The sequence below is a fragment of the Cebidichthys violaceus genome, unplaced genomic scaffold (assembly GCF_023349555.1).
Source record: "Cebidichthys violaceus isolate CVI_PGR_0920_01 unplaced genomic scaffold, fCebVio1.0.p SCAF_20, whole genome shotgun sequence".
NCBI lineage: Eukaryota > Metazoa > Chordata > Actinopteri > Perciformes > Stichaeidae > Cebidichthys > Cebidichthys violaceus.
Window position 1 is genome coordinate 4438699 of NW_027176373.1, and position 25687 is coordinate 4464385.

Below are 25687 nucleotides of genomic sequence, written 5' to 3' on the forward strand. Positions count from 1 at the left end.
GAGACTGTACAGGAAAATAGTACACAAGCCCCCCTTCGTAATCTCACATTGTGCAGCACACCTGAATCCAAAATGCTTCACTTTCCCCCAACCCCCACCCACAGACTATGGTGGATTCCGGTCACCCACCCTGTACTCTTCAGGCTGGCAGAGTCACAGGGCTGAGCGTGGAAACCCTGGAGGCGTCGGCACAAGGGGGGATGATTCATTTATCTAGGATAAAGCCTCCCACCTTCTCTTCAATGAGCTGATGCAGCTACAGCACATGTACAAGGGAGTGTTTCAAGTGTTCATCTGTACTAACTGCCATCCGGCTTCACAAAGCTTTCTGCCACAGCCATTACCTCTATCTACTCTTCCACAGGCTCTCTCTATTCTTACTGTAGTCTGAAGCAAGAAACACATTTGCTGTTAAATCTGTATGTTAGCAGAATATTGTATATGTTTGTGAAGATATTTCTGGAGACAATAAATTGAATTTAATGCTTTGAACAGCTACTAATACATTATGCCACATATGGAGACATTTATTTTATGTTACCTTCAAATGTATGTCTGTCAATCTTCAGGGATAGTTGACCAAAAGAAAAAAATCTAAAATACATATCTCTTTCTCTTACCCAGTGCTATTTATTAATCTAGGTTTTGGAGATATCGTCTGTAGAGATGTCTGCCTTCTCTCGAATGTAATGGGACTTCAGAGCACTCGACTTGTGGTGCTCAAAGCGCCAAAAAAAAGGTTGAAAAATTCAACATCAAAAAGTCTGTGGATTATCTTGATTAATCAGGTCATGATTCCTGGCAAAAAATATTACTGTTATTATATAAATATATATAAATATTTTGTATTTTGGGGCGCTTTGAACACCCTAAGATGAGTGCTATAAATCCCGTTACGTTCAAGAGAAAGCCGATATCTCACACCAAAACAATCTATATTGATAAATAGCAATACAGGTAAGGGAAGAATAAGGATTTTTGAGTTGTCCTTTTTATTATTAATGGTGCACTTTGAGAACAATCTATACTTGTAACTTAGTTACACAATTTTTTTAATTCTACAAAGAAACTTGATCTTTATCTTTCATCTCATGCTACTGTTAATGACTTCCAGTGTACACACAATACAATTGAAGTACTGAGAACAAATGTCAAAAAATGGACATACTGTACAAACAAACAAGTGTTTGCCTATACATCTTTTAGTGAATATCATATCATTGTTTCATTATTCTTGATTATTTTATTCTTCATGTCCTTAAACCTTATCCCTTTTTGCCCTGTATCAATATGTGTTCTGTGCAGCTACAATGACCCCATTTCCCCCAGAGACATTAAAGATTCATCCACATATCTAATCTAGTCTTTCTGATTGGATAAAATGCAAGCAAAGATTAAATTCGGTCCACATTAGCTGATAGAAATCAAAGGATAAAACTAACATTGACCTTAGATTTGGATGCTTTGCTCAGTGAGAGAACAGGTTGGCACAAAGGAATGAAAAGAGTGTCATTCCTTTGTACATTTTCTGAATTCATTTATGTTTGTCAGTAGTTTGGCTGATTCTTACAGTACAGAGGTTTTAAAACATCTGGCAGGGTGGTAATTACTGGGCAGAGAAACAGACAGATTTGGAAGACATGAGGAGGGAGAGGCAAATAAGGTAAGCACAGGGAGTGAAAGAGAGGAGGTGGGCGTCCTGCAAGGTGTTTATTATGTGACTAAAGAATGAAACAACAGGAATGTCACAGGCAATTTCATTACAGCTTGTAATTATCACACCCACACTTTTTTACAACATATACAGTAGCAGCACTGGGTGTCACCGAGGGGAATTACTGCACATAGCACAATATGTTTTTCTGAAACCACAAAAATACAAGCTTAAAACAATTGTCTGTCAAAATGGTAAATACTTGCAACAATTTTGTGTATTGTGGTAGTTAGTTGCCCAAAAATGTATTTGGTTAAAAATGAATATGGTGGCAACTCCTAAACCCAAATCCAAGTTTCAACATGTCCCTTCAGAAACCAGCATGTCACAGACGTTATTCGTGTTTCTCTACAGTCCATAGTCAAAATGTATATGAGAAAAGAGTTTAATATTACCTTTAAATATTTGCAAATTTACTGCAACACAGGTTTCTAACTTTTGTCCAGTAGAACTGATTCAGATGTTGGCGTAACAAACACACCAGACACACACACTTTCTGTCTCAGTTTACTAGAGACTAGAAATATCCCCATCAGCAGAGGTTAGTGTTCTCCTATGGAAAATAATTTCAGCTTTTCCTTAATTAGAATGAGATCAAATGGGGCAAAGTATACCCTGATGTGCTGCATGCTCACACCTCGTATGTATGTATATTGGGTACGCACAGTTGCCAGTTTACAATAGGACACATAGCTAGCACTAATGCAACAGCCCTGCAATAAATCCTACGATCATAAGAGTTTAATACTAAGTTTTTGCACCTGGGTAAGAAGAGTCACACCTCAGCTATTCAGCTATTTACAGCTTTGTCAAGTTGAATATGCTACTTAATTGAAGCAATAGTTGGCTAACTGAAAGATAACTAAGATTTAGTTGTAGTAGTTATAGTAGTACAAGTATTAAAAGCAACAAAGTAGTGTGCAATAGGTTGTGGTGGACGCATAGGTCACACGCACACACACACACACGTCACAATTACATTATTTTTTCTTTTTCTTTTCTTTTCTTTCTTTCTTTTGTTGTTTATAATGTAATTTCTTATGCAAATTATACTTAATGTTGTTTGTAATTTTGTAAAAAAAAATATATTATATAGGTGGAGGCTTTAAATAAGCCCAGTTGGCTTCCTGCCTATTCCTGCACTATGATATTCATTTATCTCTGTTACGTTTATTTTTAATTTTATTGTTTTAATTGTGCAAAATTAATGAAATTAAAGGAAATGAAAACTCAGGACTATCACCAAGAAGACCAGGGTTTGAAGTCTCATTTTTCAATAAAAAAAAAAAAAAAAGTATTATTAATATTATCATTTTACAGCGGTAGTTTAGTTAGGTTTAGGCAACAAAACCACTTGGATAGGTTTAGAAAAAAATATACATAGCCTACAGTAGGCTATATATATATATATATATATATATATATATATATATATATATATATATATATATATATATATATATATATATATATATGTAGCAGTCTATCTATCACATTCAAGATAGCAACATAAAAAAGTTGCAGACATTTTGTTTGTATCATTGCAGACTTGTTGTAAAATGCAATAGTTTTACCTATGGGAACTTCACAAACTGGCAGCTGATTGCATGAACAATTTGTTAAAAGCTATTGCCAGCAGCATAGCATGAAGCTGTGGTGTAAATAGGAGAGGGAGAGAGAATACTCGCACTGTGGCTCTGTTCAGAGACACAGAGTGAAAGCCGGTAGCAGCTGAGTCAGGGGCAGTGCATGGTTCAGGGATTATAATTGACTACAAATATCCTAATGGAAGTATTGCTTTTATTGTAAGCACCCGAGGAAAGCATAAGCTCGCTAACACAGAAGCACACTCCAAAACAAACTAAAGCTGCATGAGTATTTATGTTTTCGTGGAGCTGGGGGAACGCCTTGAAAATCATAAGCAAGTTAATATTACCACCAGCAGTGACACCAGGGTGACTCACCCTGCTGGGATTAATCCAGAGTGTATTGTTCAAGATGTTCATTAATATCCTGACAGCAGATCTGTCTCAGTTAATTGCTTACATTGTGGAAACAATGAAACACAATCACAATGAATTTTAGTTCTTCAAGCTGTTTTTTTTTCAGCAATTTCACAAAAGCATAGTTTAATTTACTTTGATTATTTGTATTCAATAAGTTAATTGAACTGTGTTTATGTGTTCCCAAAACTGAAAAATTGCTGGAGGAATTAGCTTACTGTTTTGAGTGAGTCACTTTTGGGCACTCTTGGAGTGTCACAGTTAAAGCTCTACTTCTACTGCCAAAAGAGATTTTTGTAAATTGGTGATGTTATGTTGGTGTTTTAGAGCTGTAGTTTGAAAACCTAAAATGTTACAGCACCTTATCAAATGCATGATGAAATGCATCAATCTATATTGATAGGAATGCATGTATTTGTTAAAAAGGGCCGCACTTGTATTGTATGGAATGACAGGGGTCCACTGTTGGCTGGTACATAATGACACAAGTTACCTCTTAGAGCTTAGAGCAACATTTACGCTCCAGCGTGGGTGAATAGAAAAGATAAAACCAAAATTAATAAAAAAAGAAATAAGCAAAATAGATAATTCTTATGAGAAAACAATAATTTAAACTGAATTTAATCAAATCTGTAGTGTTGTTATTTGTATTAGTAAAGCAGCACCAGCAATGTCATCATTGTAGCTTTTCGAATGTGGGATGTATTGTGAAAACACAATGACAACCAATCATGATATATATATATATATATATATATATATATATAGTTTAATAATTGTTGCAACTATCACCACATACCATGAACAACCAACACTAACTATTTCAGCAATTCTAACACTTGATGATGATACTGTCACTTTAAGGGTTTGCATTAAGAAAAAGCTCGCTTTGAAAACAATTACTGTATCTACATCTATATAATTAAACACCATAATGCTGTACACTATGTAAGTAATCTTTTTTTCTGATGGCTGCTATATGTGTCACATAAAGATTAAATTGTAACACTTGATGTAGGAGAAGTGACTTGAGAGCTGTTTAAAGATTATGCTGATATGTTAAATTAACAGCACATTATGGAGAGACATGCATCTCTAAAAGTGGCTGACTATTCATTTTTGTTTTTGTGATTAAATGGTTGTTCATTCTCTGTAAGCAGTCTCACATACTAGTTTGTGCAGGTCTCACACTGGGAAACACTGTCACTTTAAGACCCACTGCATCAATGCAGATGCACATTTTGGTCTAACAACAAAACTGACTTAGTAGAATGTGAACAACATACCATACGGAAAACATGTCACAAACAGGATTAAAATGTTTACAGACAATAGTAGAGGATGGACAGCCAACCTATCCTCAAGGCTGCATCTGACGCTGGAGAGATTACTGCGAGTTGAAACATTAGCTCACTCCGAACTAGTCTAAAAACACAGGAGTGATTAGGAGTAAGAATAGGAGTGATTTGCTGGTGTGTGTATGTGTGTGGGTGTCTTATAGGAGATCTTATAATCAGATTCTCACTAGATGCCAAAAGGTCTTTATCACGTCACCCTAATTATCATTTACAACTGCAGCTTTAGAAAAGTATGCTGATTTTATCTACTAAAACAGAACCACAGATTTCTTTGTTTAATGCCCTTAGATGTCTTTATGAGATTAGAGGTAACTCATTGAACTGCAGACCATACTGAAGCAGTTGAAAAGAGATATTCAACTTTCAGTATCTACACAAACCTTAGTTTGATAAATTGCCTTGCAAGCTAAAGATATTTATGTTCACTTGGTTTATGGGTCTTGGTTATTGCTGTTACATTGAGTTTTAAAACTCATTCTAGCCTGAGACAAGAATTCCAACCATTTTAATAACTTCTCCAAGGTCAAGAATTTCTTTAATCATCTTCTGAGTTGGTATTTTATCCCTGCATGAAAGGAGCAGAGTGTTGCATTTAGTGGCATCTAGTGGTGCGGCTGCAGATTGTATTCAACATAATGCTCCACTCACCCTTCCCTTTACAAGCATGTAGGAGAACTACGGTGGCCTTCAGGTAACGTACAAATGTGAAAGGCCCTTTTTAGAGCCAGTGTTTGGTTTGTCGTTCTGGGCTACTGTAGAAACATAGCTGTGTGCACCATGTGCAACATGTGCAACCGTGAAGAGCACGCCCACCATATGTAGATATAAAGGACTAATTCTAAGCTAACGAAAACACTACCATTCTTAGTTTCAGGTGATTATACACTAATGAAAACACAGTTATGAATATTGTATTCCATTTCTGCCAATCATCCCCCTAAATCCTACACATTAACATTGGTTTGATGCGTTTTCACACCAGGTTGATTATATTATGGTTGTGTATGTTCAATTCTTATAAATAATGTATTTTTAATCAATGGATTTGATATTATTTCCATTAAATGGTCATGTAGGTTTGTTTATTTATATGTCCAATATTCAAATTTGACTTTGAAATATAGCTATCACAAATATTTGCCTCTGACATATACCTTGTCTGTGAGTTTTTGAATCTGTGCGTATGGACTAGGTAAAGCTACAAATGAATTGCCTTGTTTTGTGTTGTTACATAATTATTATAAAATGGGTGAAAATCAAATAAAAACTATAGGTCTTTTAAACATACCGTTTGCATCACAAAACTTTAGGAGACTTTAGAGGGTGTGTAACAAATGGTTCTATTTTCACACCAATTATCCCTGAAACTTTTTTTATCCCAAAAGTATTTTTTAAGTTGTATTTGTGGCAAAAAAAAAACACTTTTTTTGTATACGAACACAGCAAGAAATATTTCTTCATCTGTGGGGAAATAAACAGGTAAAGGTGAGCCTCACACATTTGTACAACACTGTCATTTTATGGGGGAAGTTTGTGGCAAAGTTGTGATTTTCTTTACGTCCTTATTCTGTCATCGTCATGTTTTGGTGTTTTTGGAACACGTTTTGCTGCTGGAGTGATCAGCTGTAAGCTCAGTCATGGCTATCATGATGATGTCAGCAGCAGATTTCAGGCAGGTCGTAGCAACAACAAAACAGAATGCTAGTCAGCTCTTAGCTTGAGGTGGAGCTCAACTGATTAGTCAGATGAATTAGGTTGGGTTAGGATTAGTTTTGCCAAAGGCAAAATGTTTCGTATTGGAAGTTTAATTCCTAAATCCCAAACTGGAATCATGGTTCTCAAATGCACAGTTTTTTTTATGCAGGAAGGGAGTGAGTCAGTGCAATGATCTTCTCCCTTAGAGTCCAGTATGCTTCTTTATCGCTTTATACGGACTATTCCCAGAGGTTTTCTGGCACTGTTGTTGATGAGTCAGACACTTTACAAACACCAGAGAAGACATCCTGCAGCCCAGTTGTGTAATTGAATGGCTCTTCACGATGCATTTATCTTTCTCCCATCTTTTCCAACATTCGTGTTACCTGCACTCGCAGGACTCAACATTTTTCATGTAATCGAACAAATAAATCATAAAATTTCCCAATGTTTTACGTTGAAATGTCAAATCTCTTTAAATCAAGGGAGAACTAGTATATTTTCAAATTTTTCCTGTAAATAGTCGCAATATTACTTGTACAAAGTTCAAATTAGTCCAGGTATGGATGGCTGGTGTGTTTAAGAAATGAAAGAGAGAGGCAGGAGAAATTTGAAAATAAGCCGTGAAAACATCATCTTAAGCACCAGACTGCAGTTAAATGTGTCTCATAGTCAAAATGCCAAAGACTGTATTTACATTTGCCAACCATATTGCCATATGCAGTTTGGTTCTTCAATGGAGATTAGGTTTATCAGCAGAGCAATTACCATTTCTAAAAAAGAGCCTGTGTTCGACTTTAAACATAAGGATGATGTGAGAGAATTCTTCTGGTACATTTCCCTCTCTGAATTTTATTCTAACAGAGCAGTGAACAGATTAGGGGGATTATAAAAAGCTCTCTTTCGCTCCTCGGTGCCCATACACAGACTGACATAATAATCACACTCTAATGTATCGCCTGGATATGTGCCCGAATGCGTCATTCTTTTTTGTGTTGATTAACTGGAAATTCCTGAAGGGCACACTGTGACTGCAGTGCTGCAGTTGGTGTTGATTGGAAGGGCTCTCTATATTTAAAGCGTGTTTAAGCAACTTATACAACAACTTTTCATTCAAAGAAGCATTGCATTATTTTGAAATTGGTTAAAACTGTGATGAATAACATGGTTCACAAATACAGTTATTCATCAGTCCATCCATCAGAGCTGAGGCGAGCAGAGAAACTCAAACACCTTTTTTTTGCAGCTCATTCAAGGGGTCCTCAGATGCTCGTATAGGCCAAATGAGGAATGTGTATCCTCTCCAAAGAGAGTGGGGCCATGAGGCATCCAAACTACATTCCAGAACCATATCAACTGACTTGTACCAAAGCTAGAGAGTGAAGCTTGGTACCAAGAGAGCCTCACTCCATCACACAGACAGAGAAACCTCATCTCAGCCACTTCAGTTTCATGGCAGGGTAGAAATGAAGATTGGTCAGGACATGGGGAACTTTACTTTTCAGCTCTGTCTTTACCACAAAGGTTTGTCCCAATCGTACATTCCTGCAGCTTCACAGTCATTGCAACCATTTTCTGTTTTTCAGATTCAATTCATATTTTTGCAGTCTCACACTTGGAGGTGTTGGTCGTCATTCCTATCCACATCAGATAGATAGATAGATAGATAGATAGATAGATAGATAGATAGATAGATAGATAGATAGATAGATAGTAACTTTATTGATCCCACAAGGGGAAATTATTTTGTTACAAGCAGCAATAGGTTCCAGTATTTCGTTACAAGCAGCAATAGGTTCCAGTACACTCCAGTACACGTCAGAGGTCACAAAAAATAACAGAATCCACCAATGAAATCCACAAACTAGATGTGCTTTAGACCCTTACATCCTGCATGTGAATATCACAAAAACAAGTGACAATGGGTGCCCTTGTGAGACCAAAGCTCACTTTGAATGTGGCATAAAGACACTATGTACAGAGAATGAACAATGACCCACCAAGACCTTCATCACCTGCCATAAAATATGTGCGGTCAATAATGTTTGAGCGCACTCTCCAAAGATCCTGGTTCCTTTTAATACAATAACACCCCTGCTTTTGCTTTTAGTCTCACATCCATGCAGCACTGAATAATGGTAATCACCCAGTGAAATCAACGGGGCCCAAAGCCGCCAGCGTTGCAAGGCCAATGTACCTTACTTCTTTGAACTGAAAGTGATATGCATTTGATCACATTTAAAACTATTTTTCCCTTCTGTACGTGCCATCCAGCAAGGTCGAGCAGTCTAAATATGTAGCTGTAGGCTGTTTGAACTTGTAAGGCAGACGTTGCAATGTTACGTCCTTTCTTCTTACCCCTTGTTCTTTTTCACCTCAGTCAAACTTTGAGGTTGGACTTGTTTGTATTCCTTTATCATCGCTACCTGTAGTTTAGATTTTTTGCACTTTAAAGACCTGTTTTTCTGAAGACACATTTAGGAGAAAAGTGTTGAAATAATACCTGGGTGAAAGCACAACTGGATTTAAAAAAGAATTCAAACAGACAGGCAGTGACAGGCAAAGACCTTTTCACTGATACATAATGATGTTTTATCTTTCTACAAACACAAGCTGGCAACCCAGTAGGTGAGTATTTTACTGTGTACTTTCAATTTGTGAAATGGAAGGTCATATAGTTAGCACAATGCCAACATATGAGGCTAATGACTGATTGATTATTTACATGAACTTTCATTTCAGATTGCATTGCCTCGTTTAAACTTATTTCCTTTAAATAACATAATCAAATGAATCGTTGCAACCAGAAAATAAATCTGCAATGCCCTTTTCCCATTTTTGTAATACAACCACTAAGACAGAGTTGCATTCATCATTTTCTATTTTTGCTGCCATAAGGGGCCCCAATCTGTTAATCTCATTCCAAAACTGTTGTGGATTATGAGTTTGTATGTAATTAATATGCAATGAAAGACCTCTATTAAGATAACATTTCACATTGGGTAACATCTTGTCAAATTTGGTGTGCCTTTCCTTGAATTCTCTCTTCAGCCCTTCCTGCTCTTACTCCAGCCGTTTCTGTTCTTACTTCTTAGAAATGATTGATCTGCTTAGATTGTCCCATAAAGTCTTCAAATCTGGGTTCCTGTAAGGTTTTTTTAATACCTTTATGGCTGTTACATTTCCTCTTAACACATTTATTCTATGCTGTATGTGCACAGCCACACAATCTATCATACCAAGCATCCAAATACCATTGGCTGTTCTTTAGCTTAATAAGGTTCAGCAATATGATGTTACATTGGCTAGAGGACAAAAAATGAATCGGGGATCCACCTTTTGTGGTGCATTTTTTCTGGTATATGGTAAATTTGAATCCTCTTTTACAAAATAAGGTCTTACTTGAAACTTTAGCATTCATAGAGAATGGTCAGGTATTTTCCATCTATCACCCAGTAAAGGGGAGCCCTCTCTGCCTAATCTCTCAATTAACTCACTTGGGGTGAAGACACAGAACCTAGCTCAATTATTTAAGCCTTAATGTGGAGCAATAATATAGTCTACTACTGCTTTTACTTTAAATCAAAGTAAAGTGAAGTGATCCTTGCCCAAAGGTATTCTGTCATTGAGCACTTGTGCCATTTATGTCTGATATATGTTGTGCGCCATCTAATTACAGAATAAAAAGCAGTAAGGAACTGGTGCAAAGTACATAAGATGACATTCATCCTGACCAATTATTGCCTTTGTCTGTAGCAGATGGCCACAATCATAACAAGGACCTATGTTTATTCAGGCTCCCTTACTGTGTGAGCTACTATACTGTTTATTTTAGTGATATAGGGCTGATTATGATACAAATGAATGCATGCTTGGATGGAAACAATTTTAATTGACTCCAAGAGTATAAAATAACAGAATAAATAATGCAATGAACAAATGAATGAATGGACAGTTATGTATCCCTCCCTCGGCGTTGGACATGTCAGCGGAGGACTGTTCGCTGCTCAGTTTCTCCTTGGATGCACCCATCCAGTTCAGAATGTGCCAGCTATGTCAGCCGCAGGATGTCAGGCGGACACTGGAGTCCTCTGCGTGTGTGTGTGTGTGTGTGTGTGTGTGTGTGTGTGTGTTTTGAATCAGGACGTACCCCGAGTACGTGAGTTTTTTTATGCATGTTTGCTGTCAGTGAATGTCACAAGGTGAGCACATGTTGAACACACTGCTATATAAGTGCTGTGGAAATATTATTTAAAGACACAAATATGCCCAAATAAAAAACTCCTTCACAATACTTTCACACTCATTCAATAGAGATGTGTAAACACTTTAATTAATATATGCTGCACTGTGGGTCGCCGTGAGTTGGTTTGTGTTTCTGGAGACGTGGATGAGCATATCCTCTATTCTCTTGACATTTTCCGAGGAGTGAGAAGAGCGTTATACTTGAGTCAGGAGAAGGGATATTAAGTATTTGGATCTCAAAAATGTCTTGACTTCTGTGAGATTGTGTGTCCTCGATTTCGTGACATTTCAAGTAACGTGACAAGACCGAGCATTTGTGAGGAAGTTAACATGGTGAGCTTTTGCATCAAAGTCTGATTATACTAAGCACTTCAGGCATGTGTGGCCCGTCACATCAGGTTTGTAGTGAGAGAGGGGACATTTTTATATGTTGCAATTTCTTCTGCTGTATCGATTGTTTTATTCCAAAAAAAGAGAAAAAATATCAGGGCTATGGCCCCTTGTTTGTCATTATTTAGTAAGTGCAGCTGTGAAGTAAAACAATTCCATACAACTATTTGATTGATTGAAAATTGGTTAGAAAATAATTATTTGGAGAAGGAAGAGAAGATTGACATTGATTTTTCTCTCAGCTGAGGATTGGGTTTGTTTAAGTTTTCCCTTGGATGCACCCGTCCAGCCAGTCACGTCAGCCTTGGGACTGTGAGACAGACAACAACAGTGCATCGTGTGTGTTTTCTGTGTGTGTGTTTTAGAGGTAGAGACACAGGCAGCTAGACAGATAGGTTCCGTTGCTCAGTGTGTGTGTGTGTGTGTGTGTGTGTGTGTGTGTGTGTGTGTGTGTGTGTGTGTGTGTGTGTGGTGTGCAAATCAAAACATATCTGTATCCACTGCATGTTACTATGGCTGTCAGAGTAAGATCTTGATTCGATGCAGAAGACCTGTCATGCAGGGAGTATGAAATCAAATGGATAGGTCAAGAGAAAGAAAGAGAGAGAGACTGGATGTACTATATGTCATGTGACCTGCTGGTAGATTCACACATCTCGCTATAGTAGATCTTACCGAACCATCACATATGGTTTATGATTCAGCGTAAGCTGCTACGCAATATGCGTAAAAATGTAACATATTTTTTAATTGCCTGCCAATCCATATGCACCTTCGCCATATTGGACATGACACACAACAATTATTTCTGCAATAATCAATTATCCTTTACACTGTTAAATTCCAGCCTGTCCTGTTGAAGTGACACTAAACTGTGTGTGTGTGTGTGTGTGTGTGTGTGTGTGTGTAGACCTTTTCAGCTGAGTAAATTTATGCTTATTTAACAAATTAAGCAAGTGGACCAAAAAAGAAAAGAAAGTCCCTTGAAGCAGTTGTGATTAAATGCCACAAATTGTGATATATTTAGTAGCACTGAAACAACAGCAGTATCATAAATGTCAGCTCAGATGTCAGAGGTAGTAATGCTGTATTCAATTGCTGTTTTATATCTGTGACTTTCATTCAATATACTCTATATTATTATTGTAGGTAAATGCAAATTATTTTTCTCTTTTAGGTGTCAACATACTGATAGCAGGGTGCCGGGTTCATATTTTTGTCACAGTTAATTTCATCAGAACCTGCTGGGCTTTAATGAAATTGCTTTGTTATTTGTAATACACAATGAAATCATCTTGATTTTTTTTCTCCTGAATGTGAATGACAAACCATTTATATGTTAATTACATGCCAGATGCACATTTTGTCTTTAGTCTCTGCACAAAGTGTCTTTATTTATTCTGAAATAGCTCATCCACTGTTCTTAAGCGTCACAATTAAGCCTTATTAACAATGGCTGTACAGATTGATCTTCACATTCTGTTTCACACATGGTGAAAGTATACCAGAAGTACTTGTACAATGATACTGACACAAAATACATAAAATAACAACTAGAATACTTGAAGGCAGCATTATACCACTTTCATTTTGCCTAAATTCTCAAAAATATATAATTTTTAGACACTAAAAATGACAAGATTCATGCTAATTTGTTACTGTACATCTGCAGTATCCAGGTAGAAAATACTGAGGCAGTGGGTGGAATATTTGCAGCTTGGTTCATCCCATTCTGCACCTATGGTAGTCACTATGTCAAGTCTCAGCGGGATATTCTGCAACCGCCGACTTCAGGAGAATTCTGCGGTCTTCCCTCGGAATTGCTATCGCAGTGTATCTGTGCAAGTTACTTCAACTTGCCATTCATTTACCTTTTCTCCCCTCCTTACAGGAACGACAACACTGCAATTTTTTTATGGCAAAAGCTTTAATTTTATAAAGAATTAAAATTGAAGGATTTTACCTGAATCATGACTTCCACCTTTGCTCTCTGTTTGATTGCATCATTGTGGAACATGTTTTACAGTATGTAGGGACAAGTTTGTTCTACCAATATTGCTGTAGCCTCGAGCCGCTAGCCTCAAGCAGAGATGAAGAACGGGCTGCAGCGGTCTGGTTTTCTTTGTAACTCCACACCCCCAGATATTCTAACTTGTAGTCTTCAGCACTAACAGACTGTCAAAACACACTTGAGGCAATTCATCAGAGTTCACACATCTCCCTCTGGAGCCGCAAAAGGCTTTATTCAACTTTTCTTCACATATGTTGTCGCGCCCCCCCATGACTTTGATGTGTAAAATCAGTGGAGTTCCCCTCTAAGCCCTGCTGAATGCTTTTTGATTTATAGAAAATAACCAAGCAACAACATAAAGACAACATTGAGTATATTAGCCTCTACTAACATAACACACCCATAGACTGTATAAAAGAAGTGGACATAGTCTCTGGATCTGAAAAGTGAAGAGCCTTAAACCATCATTCTTTCTGATAGCCAGCAGGACTCCTCTGGTTGCAAAAAGAAGTCTGATTGTATATACAGTAAGTCTATGGGAAAGTTACCATATTTCTCACTTGAATAATTACCTCTGCAAACATTGTAAACATGGGTTTATGTTCTCAATTCCTAGTTTCAAGACTTCAATACAGTATGATGTTCATTTAGTAAATGATGGTCCCATTTAGAGTAAAATAGACGATAAAGCAGGGTATGCTTGTGCTTGACAAGTCGCTACAATGGCGACCTGTCAATCTCAATCAGGACAGAGGTGTAGCAGTGCGTATCATTCTCCAGCTCCACCCTCTTTTCCAAATATGGACACTTCTGGCTCCAAGAAAACAAAACGAGGACAGCCAAAATGCCAAGCTTAATGATTCAAATGGTAGTCCGCAACTACTGGGTGATGTCATGGTGGCTACGTCCACTTCTTTTATACAGACTATGAACCTCATGAAAGTAACTGAATCTCTGACCGAACTGTCAGGTCCAGTTGCGTTGTTGATAATGTAGTTGCAGGCTTTGACAATACAGAAGCATATGTAGAATCATGAAAAATATGATATATCTGGTTCTGTTGCATTCATTTTCATCCTTTTCAAAGAAAACTTAGCATTGTAAGAGTGCCAAATAGGTGGAGTACTCTTTTAAGGACACTCAAATACCAGCATACATTAACAGTATATGAACATAAAATTATCTACAAACCTATGCACCTCTGCAGTATTTATTTGTTCATCCTCTCTATCTACCGGGCAATCTTCGTTCCTAGTTCGGTCATCCGTGAGGGACTCGGAGTAGAGCCGCTGCTCCTTTGCGTGGAAAGGAGCCAGTTGAGGTGGTTCGGGCATCTGGTGAGGATGCCACCTGGGCGCCTCCCTAGGGAGGTGTTCCAGGCACGACCAGCTGGGAGGAGACCCCGAGGGAGGCCCAGGACCAGGTGGAGGGACTATATCTCCAAACTGGCCTGGGAGAGCCTCGGGATCCCCCAGTCAGAGCTGGCTGATGTGGCCCGGGAAAGGGAAGTTTGGGGTCCCCTGCAGGAGCTGTTACCCCCTCGACCCGATCCCGGATAAGCGGTCGAAGATGAGATGAGATGAGAGATCCTCTTGGGGAGAAAACAAACACATTAGCGTAGTGTGCAGAGAAAACCATTCCTTATCAACAAGTGATAAGATTGCCCTCTCCTTCCTTCTTTTCTTTGACTAAAAGTGGAGCGCCTTCTCACTCTGTAATTATCTTACTTCCTCTGTGGTTACTCTTTGTATTTCTATGACTCACCCAGCTCTCTTTTGCTCCTCATGTTATATTTTCCAAATCCCTTCTGGCATTCTCTTCCCATTGATTTCATGCCTGTTTTCTGCAGGAGAAAGGAGAAGTGGAAAATGTGGTTGCCCCGGTTTCTAAAGCAGAGTACACAGTATATATGTAGGAAAATAGTTTCTTTTTAAACAGACTAGTAGAATGCATACAGTTGTTATTGAAGTTCAGCAGCAAATCAGTAGGGAAGAGATATCACAGATGCCTATTTCTTTCCGCCTCTCTTTTCAGGTTTTATTTGCAGCTGACGGTGTTGTGAGACAGATATGATGCCTGAAGTAATGAGTGATTATTACAGGATAATTAAAGATGGAAGTGAAGGGAAAAAAGAAGGACAGAGGATAGTTGAAGAAAGTTGTGAACATTAGCTCTACAATCTCAAGAAGTTTTGTTCAGACCAACATATACATATGCCTGCTTTTGATTTTTGATGATTTATGTTTGTTAAGTGAAACATAAACGCCACGATTAATCCAGTGAGTAGTAGTCTTCAAAAAAATGTAATTCACTAACATTGCATTTAGTAAAGGGATTCGTTGATTGATCATTTGGTCGATTCAACAACAGTTCTGCATAATACTGTATAACTTTTAATTATCAAACAAAATCGAAAGACTAACTTGAACTTTGGTTTTTGCTGTTTCTGCTGCATTGAAGACACAGCACTCACTCTATTTCAGCTAAAGGTTTAAATAACCTTAAATGCTAATTTGATACATTGGACAGACAAGGCTATAGACTGCGCTAGTAACCTAAATCCATCAATTGCGGGATCAAAGTGATGTGGGCCAACCACTGGTGCAAAGTGCTTCGGTGTCGTGACTACAATTTAACCTTGTCCTGCCCATGTTGGCAGGTCCAGCCTCTGTAGAAGAAACATGAGTCATAAACAAACACACTTGTAGCCACCAAGTGCTCATGAAATGCACACAGGCTGGAATTTAACGTCATCTCTTCGCAGTTTACTAATCCCTGCTCTCACAGAGCACAGTTTGCTGTCTGCAGCACACAGTGCCTTGGCATACATTCTTAAATATGACTGACATCTGACCAGGGATTATCCCATTGCCCCAGTTTCACTGGGACTGGCGAGCAGGGAGTGCTGTGGAGCAAAAAAGCTCCCAGACTAAACAAAGATCAGAGTCTGGGTTTTGTGTTTGTGTGTGTGTGATTGCCTTTTTACTTGTGATCGAGAATGAATGTCCATGTCCAATGAGCATGTGTCTGCTTAGAGGCATAGCCTACCGCAATGTCTGCTTTCAGTGAGTGTGTGTCTGTGTATGTCTACAGATTAAAGGGATTTAAGAAAAACAAATTAGGCATGACAAATGCATTTGCAGACCTATGACCTAGTGAGTCTTTAATGAAATGATACAAACAATAAAAACCTGACTCACTGTTGAGCCATATTTTCTGTTTATTGCAATAACAAATGCTACAGCCAGACAGATTATTTTTGCTCTGAAGCGGCTCCCTGAGAGAGAGGCACAACTTGCATCCCCTAACCAAGACATTTTTTTTCTAAATAATTGAACTGTGCTCAGTATTTTGAATATTATATGTACCAAACGCAATGGGAGTGCCCCAGCAGCAGTAAGAGGTTGTAGACTTAACTGGCATCCCCCTAAATGGGTGGGAGAAACTAGGCTAGAGCAAAGTACGGACACACACGCGCTACATCTGTAGCTGATAGGTATGACCATCAAGAGTCAGTCTGCCCATCACCGAGTGACTTTGACACAGAACATTTTTGGTTTTACGTATACATTCCTAAATGTGATGTTCATGTCTTATTTACAGTACATGTTTTTCGTCTGTTTCATGTCCGGTTATCTTACATTAGACTCTATTTATTGCTGGCTACAGTGAATACAAACATGATTGATTCAGACAGCCTACTATAGATTTCTCAAATTTGGGAACACACATCCACATTTTTGAGGTTGTATAGCAACAGGACATCCACACAAATATCAGATTAAAGGATGATTTTATCTCTCTAGCTGTTCAAATACTAAAAACAACCTATGCTTCAGTTTTCCATTCCAGGGATCTCTCGTGAGCATGACATTCATTTCTATTCTCTCTCAGAGGCAAAGGCGGAAGTAACGTGAAGTTATAGCGCTGAAAAGTCTCTTGGAAGCAGGCTGGGGTGGAGGGTTGGAGCATACAAAGTGCCAGACTTTGACACAAAAGACTGCAGTTCATATCCTGTCTTCTAATGGTTAGCTTTGGTCACAATGTGACACACAGAACATGGTTTTGATTCCTTGTTGTTCTGTTAGTGGCAATTTAGAGAATGGATTATTTTTCAGTCATATGAATGATATGTTTTGCAGGGTCTTGCATGACAATCTATTTTTGTCATTCAAGTTTTTCCTGATAGAGAAATCAGATCCTGATTTATTTTATCTAAGAAGACCCTTTGTTTTGAAGTGACTCACCAGTGTGTGTAATCGGTAGTGCATAAAGTCATGTATTTGTGATTCGGATGGAAGATAATATATTTTTTCTGTTAATGGAAATTACTGTTTGATATTGTATTTTCGTCTGTAGTTGTATAGTGTGAATATATATATAGCTAAAACTCAATAGAAAACAGTGAACAGCAGACTTGTGGAAGGTTACTTGTTTTTGCTCTTTTTCTTCTTTTTGTAGCTTTAGAACGGCACTACTTTTATATTAAAACACATCAGACAGCTCCACAAAGTGGAGCTGTCATGAAAGACCTCAGGAGTGAAACATGCATTTGTCCTTTCAGCTCATATCAAATTATTTTGATCATGTATGTACAGGAAGAATGAGCACAAACAATGACAAATCAAACTGTAACACTGAATACAAAACTGTGAGCATTTACCAGTGTGCAAGTCTGTCTAGTGCAGCTTTGATGAAACTCCTGATGGCTTACCAGACTCCTCTCTTGCTCTTGTAAATCCCTCTGGGTCTGTTCCTCTCCACTGTTATTTTTCTCCTTCTCTTCCTTCTATTTTCCTCTTCTACACCTCCGAGAACCAACTGCTGAGAAGCAGCCTTTCTATGACAGCAGGGGAGATGGCTCAGGGGAGGAATGGAGGTGTAGAACACAAATTACATAGATGGCCATATGTGTGTATGTTTGAGTGCATGTGTATTTTAGCATATGTGTGGGTGTATAAAAACGAAAGACAGGATGGAGGACGGGGAGTCAAAGAAAAGACACAAGGCTGCACTGTTTCTTAGGTCATTTAATTCAATTTTACATTTGGTTAATTTTTGCCAATATTTATAGAGCACTATTAAAACAGCAAATGTTTGAGAGTGAGACATTTTGAAATGTAATTTTGTAATTAGAATAAAATATACTAAAAATACAGTAATCATGTAATGATATAAATAACTGGGGAAACTAAAAAGCAGGAGTATTAAAGTAGTGGTATTTAAGTATTAAAGGTGGATTATACAGGATTCAGAGCATTAATATAGCAGCAAACAACTATTCGCGCTGTAAAGATATAGATAAGATATATGTAGTAATGTCTACCTGAGCAGAAAATTAAGCTACTCTCCCTCTGTGTGTGTTGTAATCATATACTGTATATAAGAAGTGGACGTAGTTATGGTGAAGTCACCCATTGGTTTGTGGACTGCCACTTTGAAGCGTCGAGTTTGGTGATTTTGCCGTCGCCATCTTGTATTTCGGTCGTCGCCATGTTGTTTTTTTTCGCAACCAATGAACAAAAGTTACCATATTTGGAATCCATAACTAGTGACTGGGTGATGTCATGGTGGCTACGTCCACTTCTTTTATACAGACTATGAACTTCATGAAAGTAACTGAATCTCTGACCGAACTGTCAGGTCGAGTTGCGTTGTTGATAATGTAGTCGCAGGCTTTGACAATAAAGAAGGGTATGTGGAATGAAAAATATGATATATCTGGTTCTGTTGCATTCATTTTCATCCTTTTCAAAGAAAACTTAGCATTGTAAGAGTGCCAAATAGGTGGAGTACTCTTTTAAGGACACTCAAATACCAGCATACATTAACAGTATATGAACATAAAATTATCTACAAACCTATGCACCTCTGCAGTATTTATTTGTTCATCCTCTCGGGGAGAAAACAAACACATTAGCGTAGTGTGCAGAGAAAACCATTCCTCATCAACAAGTGATAAGATTGCCCTCTCCTTCCTTCTTTTCTTTGACTAAAAGTGGAGCGCCTTCTCACTCTGTAATTATCTTACTTCCTCTGTGGTTACTCTTTGTATTTCTATGACTCACCCAGCTCTCTTTTGCTCCTCATGTTATATTTTCCAAATCCCTTCTGGCATTCTCTTCCCATTGATTTCACCCCTGTTTTCTGCAGGAGAAAGGAGAAGTGGAAAATGTGGTTGCCCCGGTTTTTAAATCAGAGTAAATAAAATTGGACCTAAAATGGAACCATACTTCACAAAACATCTTCATTTATTCTGCCTCACACTGTGTTCCTATTCATTGATCTTGGTATGAATGCTGGGGTTATTTTTAAGTGTTTTTCCATAAGCAATAAGAAAAAAGTGTTGCATCCGTCCCGCCGATGTCAATTTAAATTGTCACAGAAGCGGTGGTATAACCTGTATATATATGGTTAACTTAACTAACACCAACATAAGTGCACAGATTTAAGAGCTGTTATTCTGTAAGTTAACTTACCTATTCTTGCTGATTTTGAGATTTTTTTTCTCACGTTTATCATGGATGTAGCCAGGTAGCTAGCTATTTATATTTAGAAATATGATGTCCCCAATCTTAATCCTGCTTTAATTTCTATGATTGCTCACTTGTTTCTCCAACCGGGGGAAATAACTGTTACTGAGCATGACACCAGACACAGACTTTGATTTGCTGGACAAATCAGCTGGACATCGACAGATGTTCATTCATTCAAGATATGTACAATGAGTACAATTGTTGCCTTGGTATTGAGACTCGTTTCCACCAATTCGGCTGAGAGCCGAGGTGGATGAGAGATAGTAGCAATGAGGTGTGTGTTGAAATAGAGATTGTGGAAGAAAGAAAGAGACAGACGGATAGAGAGCTTGAATAAGAAGACGAAATGTGAGCAAAAAGAAAAACCTACATGAATGAGGACTGAAAGATAGAGAGACTCCGAACATAAAATGGCAAAAGGATTATGAGCCAAACAGAGAAGCAGCTTTTATTATCATGTTGAGGATACAAACAGTACCTCCAAACCATCAGGGATGTTTCAAGCCCATCAGATCTTTTTCCTGTGTTGGGAGACAACAAGATGGACATATATGGCTGCTCATTTCCACATGTCAGGCCTTATTTCCCTGAGTGCCAATCGAAACAGAGCCTTTTCTCTCTCCCTCTTCTTCTACTTTTCCTCTCCTTCCTCTGACATCCCTCTCTACTTTGAGAAAACACCAATGACCTGTCTGCAACAATCAGTCCTTTCTCACATCAATATCTAATATCCTGCACTGGCAATAATTTAGCATGAATTATACCACTGAAAGCCATTTGCTGTTATAATTAGAGAGCCAGAGAGAGGATTAAGCCACAGTTCATCCCATATCTGATTGCCAATTGTCCCTAGTAAGTAATCAGGGCCGTAAGGTCTTCTAAATGAATGGTCTAATAAGCCTGGAGAGGATTGTATGCTTCCGCAGTGAGAGGAGAAGAAATGGATCTCACATTAAGCAGTTCTGCTAAAATCAGTGAGCTTCAAAAATCCTACATATTATTGTCTCTTAACGTTGACAATATGGAATGAGCAGTTGCAAGTGGGGGCTTTTTTTCTATATCTTAAGATATACTTTTAACTAATTTCTTATTTAGTCGTTATGGTCGGTCTCTTTGTTTCTGACGTTTGTTGGCATTTGAAGGAAATCACCTGACCTCTAAATTCACAACATGTCAGTGTTGTGTTGGCGTTGTGTAAGCATTTGCAACCATCTGTCCAATTCATAAAGACTCTGAGTCAGTTCTGTTGTGTATCCATGTGAGAGTGAAGAAAACGGCAAACATCAGGATAACAGATCAGTTCTTCATTCTACCTCTTCTAACCAAACAACTTAACAGTACATTGTTTTGCTGTCCAGAATGAAATGTCCAGACAACTATGAGATAAATTGCCATGAAATATGGTCCGCACATTCAGGTTCTCCTCAGCATGAACTGTATACCATTTTTGGGGAAACCTCTCTGGTAAAAATTATAACTGTCATCAATCAGCATATTTGGCATTTTCATTGTGACCATGTTACAGTAGCATGGTGATGCTGGCACAGAGCTGCTAGTGTGGCTGCAGACCAAACGCAGAGTGGATTTTTTGTTCCCAATCATGACTTCATTTTGATGTATGTATTTTTAAGAGGAGATTATTTGTGTAGTTGAAGGTGTTTCGATGAGCCTTATATAGACCATGATCAACAACAGGTGCCCACCCAAAGCTCTCTAAGAAGAAGAAGAAACTGGCTCGTTCATCAACTAGTTTTGATGAAGCTAGTTTTTGATGAGCTTTGAATTAGCTGCAGCGTCTGGTCAGAAGTTAGCGCTATAGGCAATGCTTTAAGCATGGCTGTAATCTGTCAGTAAACACAGTAGGAGAAACAAAACAAGTCACCATGTCCATCTAACCCATATACGGTAGAAAAAATTAGAGGTCTTCAGGAATTTGTTTCAATTGAGCAAGTTTCAATTGTTCTTTCATGCCAGCTAGAATTGGTCATGTTTCATGCTGTCCGGAGATGAAGATAGGCATTTGTGCATTTTGAGAATATTCCATTTTAATTTAAACACTGCTATGACTGACATAACTCAACACAAGATCAAAACCCTGAGAACGTAAGTATTACTGTTACATTATCTGTCTGATTCTTCTTGACATGGTGTGATTGTGTGCTGAGTCATATGGTGCCAGCATCATTCATGGGAGATTCTGAACTTACTTATTGCTCTTAAAAGTTCCTGGACAGTTCAAATGTTTTGTCCTTGTTGTGTTTTCTTCTCTCCTTTGCTGAAAGCTCTGTTGCATTCAGCGGACGGTTCACTCCTCAGTAGGGGAAAAACACAGACAGCTGACAGAATAATTAGAATACAAGCCTGTAATTAAAAAAGCCTGCTTTTCTTGTCACTCACTGAAGACACTGTTGCTAGTGCTGCTCATTAGAAAAACATAGTCCTTATCTGCCATTCACAGTGTACACTATGTTGATGAATAATGTATCCTGTAGCCATTACAGATGCAGGTATTCCTCTGGTACTTTTTTGCTGTCAATCACAGCTAGTCATCATTGCAGCCAAAGAATCTCTCTGCAGCTCTGGAACGTCCTATACACAGACAGCAGAATACATATCTAATGTAGTATGAATTTGAGTAGGAGTATGAAGATCTGAATAATATAATGTGCTGCATGAAAAGCCCTCTCTGCACTGCCTCGGGGCTGCATTAGGCGTTGTGTGAGTGCTAAAGAGACAGTGGTAAGTGGGACTGATAGACACACACAGTACAGGTCACAGCTTCTTTTATTTTTAATTCAAACCAAGAGAACAGGGACAAGGATGCACACTGATAAATTACACCAGGTATCTCTACATATCAACTAACAACATCACAATATCTCATAAAAGCGCTCTTGACAACAGATCCAACATTACATAATGAAAAATAACGGTACAGAAACAGAACTCGACTGCAGTTGAAGCCCATCAATAAACGTAGCAAATCTCAGCGGAAAATAACAGTGTGGGCAAGAGACGGTGATATGCACGGTATTCCCTTTCCCATCTGCAACATTGTGTTTAATGGAGCTACAACACTGAAGCAATATGTAAGTAACTTGCATGAAAGAATTGTAGATCTGTGAAAACAGAAATAAAAACCTCCTAATAAAAGCTACTACAATGCATACGCACAAAAAAAACTAGCCTGAGCACACAGTTGTATGTACAGCTTGGGTCACTGGGAGATATCAGGATTTAAAATGTATAACACAGCACATTGAATTGTCACTGTATATGAGCTATCAAACAGCCATGATGGAAAAATTAATTTGATCAACTCAGGACATGTTGTAGATGTGGACCGTGGCGTCAAACCTTCCTCAGACAGTACAGCTAAAATGTTATGTTCAAAAATGTGTTACAGCAATACAAGACCATACTGACAGTTTTTGGGGTTGGAATATGAAGTGATCTGAGAAAAGGGCCCGTGAATGAAAATACATGAACTACAGTAACAAATAAAAACCGACTTCAAACTTCAGAGAATCTCACCAAGAGAAAGCGTGAAATTCAGCATTGACTTGTGCCTTTGTACAAAGATAATCACATACAAATCATCCATACATTACAGTAAAAAATAAATATATCAAGACAGTCAATAAATAATAAATTAGAGGAAGGGTTTAAAAACATGGTAACGAGAGAGCAGACTGTGTTTGTGTTTGTATGTGGGAGTGTGTATCAGCAGACGATGATAATCCCAAGATGGCAAAGGTTCAATGGGAAATGCCCCCCAATAAGGGAGTGAGCACATAAATGGGCAGTCAAGGGAAATCAGAATATGACTTAGCTTGTGTGTTTTTATGCCTGCATGCATGTTTTCACTCTATACTGGCGTTATACTGTATTTGTATCTGTTGTGCGTCTCTTTTATCTATATCTACGAAAAATGTTCACCTACATGTTTGTGTGTGTGTGTGTGTGTGTGTGTGTGTGTGTGTGTGTGTGTGTGTGTGTGTGTGTGTGCGTGCGCGTGTCTCTATCTGCCTGTGTCTGTGTTTCTTCATCGTCTTGCATGTGTTTACAACACCGCTCGGCTAACTCAGTGGCCCTCGCCAGTGGGCGGTTTAGCATCATGCTGCTGCCCCGCCGCCCCTCCGGGCAGCCAGGGGGAGACAGAGTGCGAGGTGGTCTGCTTGGCCATGCTGTAGTGGCTGATCACTGTGTAGAAACGGCCCCTCGAGTTAGCATCCTGGGCAGCGTAATAGGCCTCCAGAGACGCTGGGATACACCTCTTGTGCTGTGAGGGAGAAAGAGAAAAAGAAATATATATAAAAAAAATAATTACAGGTCTGTAGTTGCATCATTCACCAGCAGAGAAATAAAACAAAAACAAATTTCTCAATGATCCAAAACAATGACCAAAACTAACAAAAAAGAACTTCAAATGATGGGATGGGGGATGGGGGTGGGGGGGAGGACAGCCAGCACTGAGCCTACAATCTGTATTTTTATACATTCCTGTTTTTATTAGAGGGAAAAGGGAAGAAATACAAGAAGCCATTTACATAACTGAATCTAATAGTATAGCTCTATGCAGGAACATTTGGAGGGGAGGGGACCCACAGGGCATAATACTGTAGTGCATGTGCATATTAGTGTATTTTGAGTTCATAGAGCATTTGAATGTGCTTTAGTGTGTACACATTAATAACCTTTTTTGCAGTTTGTGACATATTGGGTGAGCGAGTGCAAGTTTTTCTATCTACACTTTTGCACCCGGTGAACATACGTGTGACACTGCTAATAATACCTTTGCAGACTGCAGGCAGACCCCCTGCTGAGGCTTTGGGCCTGAAACTAGATTTATTCCACCGTTAAAGACCTGATTTGTCCAGAGACACAGACAAGGTGACCTCTCGCAAAGTACAAACTTGAGGAGAGGAGAGGAGAGGAGAGGAGGGGAGAGGAGAGGAGAGGAGGGGAGGGGAGAGGAGAGGAGAGGCTGTCTCCGTCACATGCTGCAAAACTTTAAAGATTCAACACTAATACTATGTATATCTGGAAAGCATATTGTTGGATAAGAATGTCTGTATGAGCCATTTTTTTAATGACCAAATCCATATAAATTGTGGGTTAGTAATCATAACGTAGTCATTATTGTCCAATAGGCAGTAAGTCTAATTTGCATCTAATAGTCGACATGGCTAATGACATATGCGAGCAGCCTCAATAGAGTCTCTTTCTTTGGCTTCTGTGTCAGGGAACAAAAGCCTAAATTACACTTAATTATACTGGTCATAAAAAAAATCACTGATATCACTGATTGATGATTGCCTGTCTTATGAGCCTGGTTAGCTTCCTCTAACATGACCTCATAAATGAGTCAAAGTAGGACGGGAGTTGAGGTGACTGGGCAATGTGCTCCCCTTTAATTCTGTATTTAGATAGGAAAGACTGTAGAGAGGGAGATGGCAGAGAGGATTCAGTGCCTTGCGCAAGGACACTTAGGTTTAGAGGATATATAACTATAGAATTGGTCAATTACTTAAGAAATAAATTAGTGAAATACGTTTATTAATTTTGAGAACATTGATACCACTCTCATATCTGTCCATTAAATGTAAAGCCTGGAGAAGGAGACTCTATTTTGAAGACTGGAAACACGAGACAAAGAAAAACGAGACAAAACAGATAGTTTGGCTCTGTTCAAAAATAACAAAATCCCCCTGCCAGAATCTCCAAAGTTCACT

The 25687-nt window shown here is 38.4% G+C and overlaps 1 protein-coding gene across 1 annotated transcript in view; it reads right to left on the reverse strand.

The window, feature by feature from the left end:
* Positions 1–22718: 22718 nt before the first annotated feature.
* The window catches only part of nsg2 (neuronal vesicle trafficking associated 2), a 37072-nt gene continuing 34103 nt past the window's right edge, over positions 22719–25687 (reverse strand). Inside the window, exon 5 of the mRNA XM_068715739.1 lies at positions 22719–24234. Coding sequence (XP_068571840.1) covers positions 24037–24234 — 198 coding nt within the window. The 3' untranslated portion in view covers positions 22719–24036. The remainder of the gene's footprint in view (positions 24235–25687) is intronic.